General features: G+C 45.5%; 1 protein-coding gene across 1 annotated transcript in view; it reads left to right on the plus strand.

Moving 5' to 3' along the window:
- Window positions 1-13,468, plus strand: part of CWF19L2 (CWF19-like 2, cell cycle control (S. pombe)) — a 110,873-nt gene that overhangs the window by 77,029 nt on the left and 20,376 nt on the right. The window contains exon 13 of the mRNA XM_015420889.1: window positions 12,607-12,819. Within this exon, the coding sequence (XP_015276375.1) occupies window positions 12,607-12,819 (213 nt within the window). The remainder of the gene's footprint in view (window positions 1-12,606; window positions 12,820-13,468) is intronic.

The raw sequence follows: 13,468 nt of genomic DNA on the forward strand, positions 1-13,468 counted from the left end.
TGATCTGAAAATCCAGTGTTGGTGCCACTGGCCAAGTCTGAGCTGGAGAGGACTCTGTCTCACTGGCAGAGCTACCAGGGCTTGGCTGTGCTTGTTTCTGGCTGCCAGCAGTTCTCCAGGGCAGGGAATATTCCTTGTAAGCTAAATGGCCAGTCCACTCCCAAAGCAGTCTGAGTCCATGAAGAGATGGTCCCCTGCCCTCAGACGTAGAGACTAAAAAGACACAAAGAAAGGAGAGAGGAGGGACATGAGTCTGGAAAAAAATTAGAATTTATATCCAGCTGGGGTATATCTTTCCCAAGAGGCTGGGGGCTCTGCCGCCCAGTGGTCCTTAGACCAATGTCCAGTGGCAGAGCCAAAAGTGTCCTCCCCTTCACTCCTGCAGTGTTTGGGCAGCTGGAAGAGAACGGAGTTCTAGGTGGCCCAGGCAAACAAAACACTAATATAGAGGTAAGTGTCAAGGGCCACAGAACTCCTTGTATAGGGGCTTGTTCATGTCCAACCAATTTTGTGGTGGGTGGGGCAGGGAAAGATGAATATTTACATTACTAATACTATTTATCCGTTCCTGTGTACTTGATAAACACTCTGCTTAGCAATAGCCACTGGAACTTTGGCAAGGACATAAAAACCCTTGCTTATCATGCCAGTGATCTGTCAGCCCAGACCAGGGCCCTGTTAAAGCATACCTGTTTTCCCCCCCTTTTTTTGGAATGTGCTTTTTCACGTTCAAAAAAACCAAACAGGCTGTGCTTTTTCATTGGAAAGACCTTTCCAGTGCAAACTTCCCAGCTTCATGCCCTTTTCCAGTGCATTATGTGGGAGTGGGGTGGTGGTGGGAAGTGCCATCAAGTCACAGCTGACTTACGACGACCCTGTAGGGTTTCCAAGGCAAGAGACATTCAGAGGTGGTTTCCCATGGCCTGGTTCCATCACGACCTTGCTATTCTTTGGAGGTCTCCCATCCAAGTGCTAGGCGGGGCTGATCCTGCTTCCCATCTTAGATCTGAGGAGGTCAGGCTAGTCTAGGCTACCCATATCAGGACAAGAGTTATTGTACCATTATTAACTCCTGCATGCTGTGTTATGATTAAATTTGGCCCTTTCTGCTTATGCTTCAAATTTGCACTTTCTTGATATTTGTTTGGTGGCCCTTCCAGTTTTAAACTCTAGTTCTTAGATACGTAGGGTGCAATCTGATATTGAATCATGTACATATGTCCACTTGGTTTTGGTGGCATTTAAGCTCATGCTTTTTTTTACTTTCCTTACATTTCTGCAAAACTTGCAGGAGCTGAGGTGAGCTCAAGATATGTAGTGTTGGTATGGCAGTCCAATAACATTGATAAAGCAAGCCTGCACAATATTAGTTCAATTCAATTATTTTTACTTGCTTTATTTTGGTCAGAAGATACTGTTGGCAGACATTCTGTGGTGGGAAGTTCCATCGAGTTAAACCGACTTATGGTGACCCCATAGGGTTTCCAAGGCGAGAGGTGGTCTGCAGCTGTCTACCTTGGCATAGCAACCTGCGACTTTCTTGGCGGTCTCCCATCCAAGTACTAACCAGGCCTGACCCTGCTTAGCTTCCAAGATCTGACTAGATACAGCTAGCCAGGGCCATCCATTATCAGGGCAGGCATTTTACTCATATGTTAATTAGTCAACAAATTTCTGTGTCAGCAGTCATGGTGTTATTAAGGCTAGTAATAAGGGAATTTGCATAACGAGTCTTTATCAGTGCAAATTCATTACTTCAGTAAGAGCTCCCCACCCCCAAAGTGTGCACTCGCGTCCCTGTGAAAGCACTTTTACACAGGCATGGGGGCAGTGGTAGCATTCCTTTTCAGAAGTGGTCTTTCACATTATGGTGTACCCCCCTGGAAGTTCCCCTGACTTTGCGGGCAGCTTTTTAGGGGTGTTATTGGAAAGCAGGGCATGTGTATGACAAACAGAACTTTGTTGGCGGTGATTTGGATCCTGCCCTGCACACCCTTAAACTGTTCAAATGTACGTTTGCAGTTAAATACGAGCAGTGTTCGACTTCGTCAGTCTCCTGTAGTATATTTGGAATATAATGTTCCTGAAATATAAATGCTGCCATTTAAAATGGATGATGTCAGTGTTGCCATGGCAATTTAAAATCGCACTGATCCAGTTTACACAATCTATACACCTTCCCCCCCCCCCCCAGCAGATTTTCAGCAACAGCAATAACTCCTTACGCGAGGGGCATCTTGAATTATGATTGCATTAAGAGTTGTTACTGGGGAAAATGACGGCTTTAATGGGTGAATGCAAGAAAGAAATAGATCTGCTGACGAAAGGCAATAAACAGAAAACTAGTTACAAAACTGTGGTAATAAATAGAACCAAATACGCACACACATGTTGTTACAGGGTTTTATGTAATAAGATTTGGGTTTTGTGTTTCTTTCTTTTCTCCTCTATATGTGGAGCTATCATCCAAAAGAGTAGTGCTTACTTCTCATCTGTGTATATTGATGCTGTTTTCTAGCAGCATTATCTTTGTCTAGGGATTAATTATAGTATTATATAACTATTATATTGCCATTTAAAACTGTAATTTTTAGCTCTGAAGGAGGAAGGAGAAGTAAAAGTTTCAGTGAATACACCTTTTGTGTCTGAGCATCCTAGCCAACGCTGCTCCTCTTCTCTGGTTGTAGTGCAAGATAAATTTCTTACCGTCTTGGCATCCCTGTGGTCCAAATCCACACAACAGAAAGCCCATGCACTGATTGTGTTCCTGTCCTCTAATAATATTTGCAGGAAAACCCTGGGACAGGCCGGTATGCACAGGGGTGCCTATGAGTGCCCAGCACCTGTCCCAAACAGCCCGGCACCATCCCCAAACCGCTGTGCCTTCTCCCTTCCCCCTCTCTGTGAAGTGCCTGCCTGGCTTGCCAGGTGAGGGGAAGCATGTCTCAGCCCGCACTCGGCTTGCTGCCAGTGCGATTGTAGCACCCGAGCTGCTTCGGGAGGTGCAAGATGAAGTTCTTGTCTTTGCTGTCCTCTTGGATTGTCTGCAAAGATGGGGGGGGGGTAGGAATGGGTTGCGAGGAAAATAGCTTGTTGGCACCAGGGCTTAAGGGGCTCCTCGGGGGGGGGGTTATTGTCCTGCTGCTAGCTAGCTAACAGAACCAGGTTGCATCTGTAAAACCTTGAGGGGCTCTCCCAGCTCCTTCAGCAACGTTTGCCAGACGTCTTGGATCTTCTGAGGGGTAGGCTTTGATTCTGGAGCAATGCACGGTGCTTCAGAGAGAATATAACTCCCAGACACAAATCCTGACTTTTCTTTATTATTTCTGAACTGCCCCAGGTGCTGCTGCTGCTGCTCCTCCCCCTCCCCATTTTTACCTGTCAGCTCTTACCTAGCCATGTCTCTCCTCCTCTATAATTCCATAACAACAACCCTGTGGTATAGTCAGCTCCAGTATACTAAACTACCCTTGTGGGGTCCCCTAACAAAATTTTTCTGAGTACAGGGCTGCCCTGGGAGAGTTCCAGATGCCCACCACTGCCCTTTGTGGGAAGACCCAAGTCCCATGCGAACCTGTAGAAAGTGAGACTGAGGACTGGTGAGTGCCTGCTTCACTACGTTTGCTTTGAACATATGAAACGTCTTTACACCGAGTTGGACCATTTGTTCGGTCTAGCTCAGTACTCTCTGCTCTGACTGGCAGCAGCTCAGGCAGAGAAAAGTCCCTCTGATACCTGATCTCCTTTAACTGGAGACATCAGGGACTCTACCCCTGTGCAAAGGTTACTGGGAGCCAAACCAGAGCTCTTGTCCCCTACCGTGTGCCTTTTCAAGTGTTGAAACAGCCCCCCCTATTGTTCTGACACTTGAAAAGGCTCAAGGGTGGTGGTGGTCAAAATTACTTAGTCCCGCTTCACCACGAGCCCAATGGGGATTGGGCCCTCGCAGCATTTTTAAATGGCCAAATTTGTCTCTAGAATGACATTGGCAGCTAAAAGTCTGATCAGTAGCTGCCTTGACATCTAGTTTAGCCCTGCCCCAGTTAATATTTGGATGGGAGACCACCAAGGAAACCCAAGGTCACTATGCAGAGGATGGCAATGGTAAATCACCTCTGTTAGCAGTCAGACCCTCCTCCCGCAGAAGGTGCAGTTTGTGTTTAGCGAGAGGTAAGGCCCTTCTGGAATGTCACCCCAGAATGATATGTGCAGAGTACTGCCTAGCCTAGAAATGGAAAATGAAATAAAATGGATATGGTGCACAAAAAAAGGATGCCAGCCAAGTAAGCACCTGAACCTATTTTGGAAGGGTGAACCATCCTGACTGACCACTTGGCATTTGCTTCCCCATCCCAAAAATATGCATAATTTGAAAACAATGGGTTTCCCAAGACAGCTGTCACCTAATCTCGTCTACACCTGACCTCACTTTTCCCTCACCCAATTACCCTAATCAAGCAGCGATTAACACTAATTCCCCAGTAGGTGCCTGCCTGGTGCTTAAGGGCCATTAAGAACCATTTAGCATCTCTGGGATAGCCATTAAGTTTCTCCCAAATCATTGTTTTTACCCTCCAGAAAGCCCATCTTGGGCTGCGGTCACACGGAGCATTAGCCACGCTACAGAGACGGAAGATAGGTGGATTTTCCAGGTGTGATCACAGTGCCACATCTGGGAAGTGTAGAGTTCCCGTGGCGAACCCGAGGCTTCCCGCCGAAGATGCGGGGTAAAAAACTAGTACCTCCGAGGTACTAGTTTCCGGAAACCGCAGGGCAAGGGTGGGTGCCTGATCGTGTTTCCAGTGGTAGGTCGTGGCATCTGGCGCCCGCCCATGTCCCGTCACTAAAGGTCCCCCCCCCAAGTCTCCACGGGATGCGCACAAGCACCCAACGGCGCATGCACACACTTCGTTTAAAAGCAAACAACACAGCCCCCTCCTCTTTTCCGTACCCCCCCACTCCTGGCTCGGCCTGCTCAAGAGGAACTCTCTGCACCGGGCAGCAGAGGGAGAGGTGCAGGGGGGGCGTGGCGGGAGGGCGGCCCAGCTGAAGCTCCTCCTGGAGGGGACCGGACAGAGGACACAGTTTGCATTCCTCTGCAGCCCTGGAAGGGGTTAAACCCGCAAAGCCTTTTGCTAGAGAGGCTGCTTCTTTGCAGCGCCGCAGGATTGTCCTGTGATCGGCACCGCCCCCTATCCACGGGACCTCGACGGGACCCCTACGGGACGTCTGATTGCGCAACCGCGTGTTATTTTGCTCCGGGGCAAACAGCCATGCTTCCCTCTGCATTTTCCTGCCCAGGTGACCGGGGCCAAGGTATTGTTTTTGGTTCAAACACATCAGCATAGCCCCAAAGAGCATTTTGGGGTATAAATGTAAGCTGCCCTGTTGCAGTGTGTGTGTGTGTGTGTTCTCAGTGCTAAACATCACACCCCCAGTTGCGTGTGGGCCTCCTTCCGGCTCTTTGTAAGCTGCCCTGAGCCCGCTTGTGGGGAGGGTGGGATATAAATACTAAAATAAATAAATTAAAAAAATACTCCAAAAAACACTGGCCATTTCACGGCCTTCTCCATGGATCTTCTTGATTGATAAATATAACCTTTTCGAAACTCTATCTCCCTCATCATCCCTTATTTTCTCTTAGCTAGCCTGTGTGTTTTTCACAGGGGTCATTTTGTAGAAAAAGAGGTGCAGGAGCTCATTAGCATAACTCATTAGCATAACTCATTAGCATAACTTATTTGCATATGCCACACACACCCCTGACACCACCGGAAGTGTGTCAGAAGGCAACACCCACTGCTCCACTGGACTTGCGCGGTCTTTGGGGGGGGGGGGACATGCAGATCTGTCCTCACAGAGGAGGGAGAGCTTGTACCTGAATAAAACTTGGTCTTAAAGGTGCCACTGGACTGTTTTGGATTGCTATCTGGGGGGGGCTCTGCAACTTACCTGGCTGCTTCTTGCTCTGACTGAGGGCTGCTGGGAGCAGGGGGTGGGGCTTGTTGCATGTGCCCGCCCCCTGGGCTCTTTACTGCCGGAGCTCCGCTCCTGTGCGCTCCTGCAGGAAATGACCCCTGGTTTTTCAGTGTGCTTTGGTGTGTATGTTTTGTTCTTCTGTTCTTTTATAATAAAAACACCTTTCAGGTTGAACTTCAGCCTGGTTTATTTCTGAGAGTTCTCTAGGGGAAAATCCTGGTACACGCAGGTGGAGAATCCCAGTTACCCTGTCTTGCTGCCTCCTTAAAGCTAATTTTCCCCAATTTATTAGGAGACTGCCTGTTTGGGTAACACCTCTTTTCATCTCTTGTCTTGAAAGCCCTATGAGGTTGCCATACCTCAGCTGTGTCTTGCTGGCCCTTTACACACAGATCTTTCTTTCCTGGGTAACAGAATTTGAAGGGGGGGGAGTTGACTCATCTCCCAGCAGAAGAGTTATCCAGCTCTTTTAAATATGGGGGTAGCCTAGCCTAGGAGAGAACAAGAGGGATAGGGAAAGTCACACCTCAGCTACAGAGCTTTGAAAGACAAATGGTCAAGTGTCACTTTCCCTTCAACAAGATAGAGAGGAGATTTATCTTTAGGGAGGGGGAAGAATGAAAGGGGTATAAAAACCCTGACCACAAGTGGGGGGGGGCATTTGTTGGACCCTGTCACCCTTTTTCTCGATGGAATTGTTTCCCAATCTTATGCACACACAAGCCCAAGTGACATCTTTAGATGCTTGGTTTTGCATAGGGAGAGGAAGCCACAAGTATTGTCGAAGGAGCTTGAGTGGAATAAAAGTGATGCTTACAATCACTGTTCTCCTTCTTTTCCCTCCTCCTCCTCCTCATCTGAAAGCCACTTATCTACTCTGGGAAACAAGCGGCTGCCTAGTTCCAGTCAAATTGCCTGATCAGAAGATTGGCAATCACGGGAACTTTTGTGTGGTGGTGGTGGTGGCAGCTTTTCTGGTAGTAATACAGCTTTACACGTGTCCGTGCAGTCCTTCCAGGTGTATCCCATCAGTGTTTTTCTTTTATGCAAAACCCTCAAAAGAAACGATCACAGTACTATTTGAAATCCGCATGGGGTCTGGTGGAGAGTGGCGGGATTTTAATAAAGAGAAGACAACTGAGGTAAGGGTGGGGGGAGTACTGACGTTGGCCCTGATTTTTTAAATTTTATTTTAAAGAGGCAGGTGCCTGTCATTGCAGAGTGAAAGTACATCTTTTGGTTTAAACTGCTTTATTTTCTGAACTCCAAAAAAAAACCCCTCTCGAACCTTTTAGTCTGATTAAAACATAACCGTGGCTACAAGCAAAGTGCCCCTGTAAGTGTTCAAGGCAGCTTATGGTAGTTTGAAAATACTTTTATCACACATTCCAGTCGGTACATGTGTAGCAATAGCGTGCTGGGAATGTCTGGCCCCTGTAGCTGTGCCACTGGTGGGCTTATGTTCCATGTGTCTGGGCTACTGCTTGTGATAAGAGCATTCCGTTTAAACAGCTGCGGAATGGTTTTGCCTGGATCCCGCTTCATGTTTAAATAGGACCTTTTATTTATTTATTTATTTGTTTGTTTGTTTATTTTAGACGTATACCCTGCCCCTCCTCTGGACCACAGGGCTGGGGGCAGCTCACAACTTCAATAAAACAATCCATAAGTAAAGATGAAAGCATACTTACAAAAATAACTAAATTACGATCTATAAAATAGCACCCTGGTTTAGGCATAGGAATAAAAACAGAGCCAGGCCTGACCTGGATAAACCCAGGCAAGTCCAATCTCATCAGATCTCGTAAGCTAAGCAGGGCCGACTCTGGCAAGTACTTGGAAGGGCAACCTACAGGGAATACCAGAGGTGGGGCGCAGAGGCAGGTAATATCAAGCCACCTCTCTGAAAAAACATCCAAGTGCCCAGTAGGGGTCGCCAGAAGTCACCCATGACTTCCAGGCAAGCACACAAAACACACACAAATATATATTTAGAAAATAAAAACATAACCATTTGGTACCCAACAACCAGCACCCCAGACTGTTGTGAAACTGCCAGTCTCACTGTTTGCCTTGACCTACAGGTGGCTGAAATTCACAAGGATGCTTCCACTGAGAAGTGAAATTGACAAGTAAAATTCCCTGTGCAAGGCCACCAGGGAAGAAAGCATGGTCTTTGTAAGGAAGCCATGGACAGGGAAAGCAAAACCAGCAGGAGGGGGCTGTTGGTGAAGTGCTGGTGGGAGGCATTTGTCATGTTTTTGGTTGCTCTTCTTGTGTGTTGTTTTTAAATAAGTCTAGATGAGCACTTCTACTGCTGGAGATCTGGATTGCTTATCTAAAGGGGGAAGGATGGGATGGTCTTTTAAATTTGAATTTTCCTTGCAAAAAATGAATAAGAGCATTCATAGCTGCATTTTAAAATTAAGCAGAATAAAGAAAGTGATATTAAATTGTGGGAAACCAGACTTTTACTACATTCTGCAATATTATATTTGTAAATCAGTCTGTCATCTTTGCACTGTGTATCAGTTCTAAAATTCAGTATTGTGCTGTCAGTTTACTGATGTTAAAATGAACTCTGCTTAGTAGATTTCTGAAGCAATGAAGGCTAAATTTACATTTTAAAAAATAATTCTGAAAACTTTTTACGAGTCTCTTGCTGTGGTTATATAGTCTGGATTGAGTGAATTTAGCTTTATAAGTGATGCAGGGTGTGGCATTATTACGCAAGTTTTGTGGGTTCTCACACTTTGAGGAAATTTGTATTGTACATTGTTAAGAGTTTTCTGAGCCAAGTGTATACTGTTCCTATGGACACCACATGAAAATGTGTCAAAGAGACTGGATTATATCACAGATAGGAACACATCACTCTTCTGGGATATACTGCTGACAGTTTTCCTCTTACTTACTGAGGCACAAAGGCTGATGTGGTGTAGTTGTTAAGAGGATTGGCCTTAGACTGGGGTCTTATTTCTATAAGACCAAGCCATGAATCAAGACTGCGGTGACCTTGGGCCCTACCTCAGAGTGTTGTTGTGGGAATAAAATGGGGTTAATCAGGCTGTTCTGAGCTCCTTGGAGTGCATATAAATCTGAGAAATAATTAAAAATAAACTCAGTATGCCAAAATTCTTGTACTTAATTTGACCAGCAAACATTGGTAGGACAAGAAAGTAAAGTAAAATGAACCTTGGGTGCATGCATTAGTTTCCTCTTTCATTGTTTATTATTTATTTATTGAATTTATACCCTGCCCTCCCCGCCAGGGAAGGCTCAGGGTGGCTTACAAAGATAAAATATAAATAAACAGTTATAAAATAGATAAAAGCAATTTAAAACAATCCATAATCATAAAGTGCTAGCCAAATAGATATAATTAGTTAAAAGATGGCGGTACAATCATCAATGTAATCTACAATCTGCCGTGTTTCACAGCTCCTTGATTGTTTTATGCAGCAGGCGCTGGCATATATGTAAACAATGAAAACCAGGGAACGGGCTCTAATAACGTTAATGATGGTATAGTTGGTGGTGGCGGTGGCTCTTTAACCAAAGGCCTGGTGGAAGAGCTCCGTCTTGCAGGCCCTGTGGAACTGCATCAAGTCCTGCAGGGCCCTATTCACTTTTAGATGCTCTTTTATCCATATTTTATAAGCTTTATTCCATGCATTTATCTGGAGAAAACTGTGTGCGCATACATCCATGTCTGGGAAAGTAACAACCTCTTTTCTACCTAAGTCTCTTTCCTCAGTTATTGTAACCTTACTTATTCTATTCCGCCTGGTATTAATTATGGCTTTCCTACCACCATTCTCCTTCATGTTCCTCTGTCCATTGCTAACCTCCCATTCCCCTCTCACTATTGTTCCATTTCCCTTTAGAGTGTTTCTGACATTAACTACCTGTAACACACCACCCAGTGATAAAGCCTCAAGTGGGAATCTGGACTGATTCCCATGATATAGGCAGCTGAAATATGAGCCGCTGCAACTATAGCCAGGAAGCTGTGGCTGTCTCCTTGGACACTATTTGTCTGAACAGTCCCTTGATATTGCAGATCTAGGTGTCACAGTTAGGTAGCTTTTGATTATACTGGAGTTCTTTCTTCCTTTCTGCCCCAGGTTATGGTTCTTCTTTCATCTCCTTTCTTCCCACCTCCTTTGGTACATGTCTGTCAGATATCTTTCCTATCCTCCTTCTGCACCTTCTGATCTATTTGCCTGTTTAGGGAATTTATGCATCTCACCTTTCTCATGATGCAGTCAGGACCCAAAGCGCATAGCAGCAACCACCACTATACAGAAATAGTCATCAGTTAAAATCACTTAAGTGCATTATTAAAACAGATAAGCCAGAGCCCACATCTGGTTGCAAGGTCTCTTAGATAGCTCTGTTTTGCAGCCTTGCTGGAAGCCCACAGGGATAAGTTCCTGCTTCATCCCTTCTGGGAGGCTGTTCGATAGCAGCAGGGTAAGCAACAGAAAAGGCCCCAGGGCATAAAGGACTGTATTCTCCAGAGCAAGGGGCCTGCTGGGAGACATGTACTCCTTACACCTGGGACTGGCTTCTTCTTTCAATTCCCACACACTAGTTCCTGTATCTGCCCTGACCTGGATGGCCCAGGCTAGCCCTGTCTCGTCAGCTCTTGGAAGCTAAGCAGCGTCGGCCCCAGTACTTCAATCAGAGACCACCACTGAAGTCCAGGTTTGCTACGCAGAGGCAGGCAATGCAAACCACCTCTGATCATCTCTTGCCTTGAAAATCCTGCTGGGTCACCATAAGTAGACTGCACCTTGATTGTGCTTTCCACCAACACCAGCAGTTCCCTTCTTCAGCAAAACTTTTCCTGATCTTTCTGCTTTTATGGTCACCTGATTATCTAATTGATCATTGTCTTCCTCTGTTATCCATCCTCACCTTGTGCTTCTAATGTGTACAGTAAGACCTTTGGGCAGGTCCTAGACATCATCTGTACCATGTATTTATTTGTTTACTTTATTTATAGCCCTCCTTTCTCACTGAGGATCATGGCAGGGTTGTTGGGGTTTTTTTACCGTCAGGTTTTTTGTTGCTGTTGTTCAGTCACACAGTCGAGTCTGACTCTTTGCGACCCCATGGACCACATCATGCCAGGCCCTCCTGTCTTTCATTGTCCTCTGGAATTTGCTTAATTTAATGTTCGTTGCATCGGTAATACTGTCTAACCATCTCATCCTTTGCCATCCCCTTTTTTACCTTCAGTCTTTCCCAGCATCAGGGTCGTCTCCAGTGAGTGCTCCTTTCTCATTTGATGGCCAAAGTATTTGAGCATGGTCAAAGCAATGGTATTCCCAGTAGTTATGTATGGCTGCGAAAGTTGGACTATAAGGAAGGCCGAGCGCCAAAGAATAGATTCTTTTGAACTATGGTGCTGGAGAAGACTGTTGAGAGTCCCTTGGACTGCAAGGAGATCAAATCAGTCAATCCTAAAAGAAATCAACCCTGACTGTTCCCTGGAAGGCCAGATCCTGAAGTTGAAGCTCAAATACTTTGGCCACCAAATGAGAAGGGAGCACTCACTGGAGAAGACCTGGATGCTGGGAAAGATTGAAGGTCAAAGAAGACGGGGACGGCAAAGGATGAGATGGATAGACGGTGTCATAGATGCAACGAACATGACATTGAGCCAACTTCAGAGGACGGCGGAAGACAGGAGGGCCTGGAGTGATCTGGTCCATGGGGTCGCGAAGAGTCAGACTTTACTGTGCGACTGAACAACAACAAAAATCTGGCCTTCCAGGGAACAGTCAGGGTTGATTTCTTTTAGGACTGACTGATTTGATCTCCTTGCAGTCCAAGGGACTCTCAAGAGTCTTCTCCAGCACCATAAACCGTCAAGTTACCGCAGACGTATGGTGACCTCATAGGGTTTTCAAGGCAAGAGACGTTCAGATGTGGTTTGTCTAGCTGCCCTGGACTTCCTTGGCAGCCTCCCATTCAAGTGCTATCCAGGGCTGAGGCAAGTTACACAGTTTAAAACAACACAACAGCCTGGGATATCTAATAAACAGTAAACCATAGGACTAGAATTACAAAAGTTAAAGCAGTGCAAGAAAGTATCAGAGATGATAATGTCAAACAATGCAGAGAATGTTAAATGAATATATATATTTATAACAATTAACATCTTTACTTTTGCATATTTTTCCTTGTGTCACATGAGTATCCTATCTCCTCTCCCAAAAAACACAAGGCATTGTATGTGGGTTTGTGGCTCAGTGGTAGAGCATCTGCTTTGCATGCTGAAGATCTCAGGTTCAGTTCCCAGTTCAGAGAATCAGGTGCTGCCATAGACCTCTGTCTGAGACCATGATAGCTGTTGCCAGTCAGAGTAGGCAATACTGACGTTGATGGACCTTGATGGTCTGATTCGGTATAAGGCAGCTTCGCGTATTCATGCATGGGTGGCCCCCGTTTTTATCATCACTTTAATCATGAGAGGTTGGGCTGTGAGGTGGTGACTGCTCAAGGCCATTCAGAGAGCCCTTGTGACTGAGCAAGGATTTGAATGCAGGTTTCCGCCGTTCAAGGTTGGCACTTCGTCTGCTATGCCATATTGCCTAAAACTGTCTTTCCTTCTAGTTTTCAGATAAAACTGATAGGGAGTACTACACACTGGACGACATGTTTGTTTCAAACGCTGCCAAGGGCGAGCGCAGCGGTGAAGAGGAGGAAAGGCAGAGGAAACAAGCCGTCCAGGAGCACCGGCGGCTTGCTGCGTGCATGGAGAAATGTCCCCACTGCTTCGGTAGCCCTGAACTTCCAAAACATCTGATCATTGCAATTGGTAACAAGGTAAGAGAATAGCCGAGCTTGTTTTGACATGCAAATAGGGAGAAATGAAAGAGGGCTGTTTTTCAGTGCCAGAGTTTTATGAGATTAAAAGTGAAATTGCTTCTTATGACGTGAGTTATTGTCTTTGAATGTTCCTGGCCCTTCCAATTAAGAGAAAAGAGCCACTTCCTCAAGGGTGAGATGCAGATGATATGACACCGTCTTGAATGATCAAGTTAATATTCCACAGCATTTCAGAGGCTCTGGATTTGGAGATGACCTTGCTGCAATGATATACAAGAGCGGAATATTTAGGGTAAATAATCGGGAGGTCAAAGCAGAGATCAGCAGTAACAGAAAATAGGATCACAGAGGAGAGAAGTTGAAATTAGAAGTTGTAAAATAAAACAAGGTTCACAAAGACAGAACAAAGTCATTCAGATATAGAGCAGCCGTACAGACAGTCCCATCTCTTCTTTTCAAGACGCATTTTGGTTTAATTGAAGAGGACATCTGTAAATTTACTTCAGATTATGTCCCACTTCAAAACAATCATTGTCTAGTATATGAGACATTTCTTCCACAAGAGAATAATACTTAAAATGAGAGAAAAATATGGTTGGGGTTTTTTTTATGTATTCTGAACATTTTAGTCCTACTTTGTCATTAA

Source organism: Gekko japonicus, unplaced genomic scaffold, assembly GCF_001447785.1.
Source record: "Gekko japonicus isolate JY-2015 unplaced genomic scaffold, Gekko_japonicus_V1.1 scaffold2509, whole genome shotgun sequence".
Classification (NCBI taxonomy): domain Eukaryota; kingdom Metazoa; phylum Chordata; class Lepidosauria; order Squamata; family Gekkonidae; genus Gekko; species Gekko japonicus.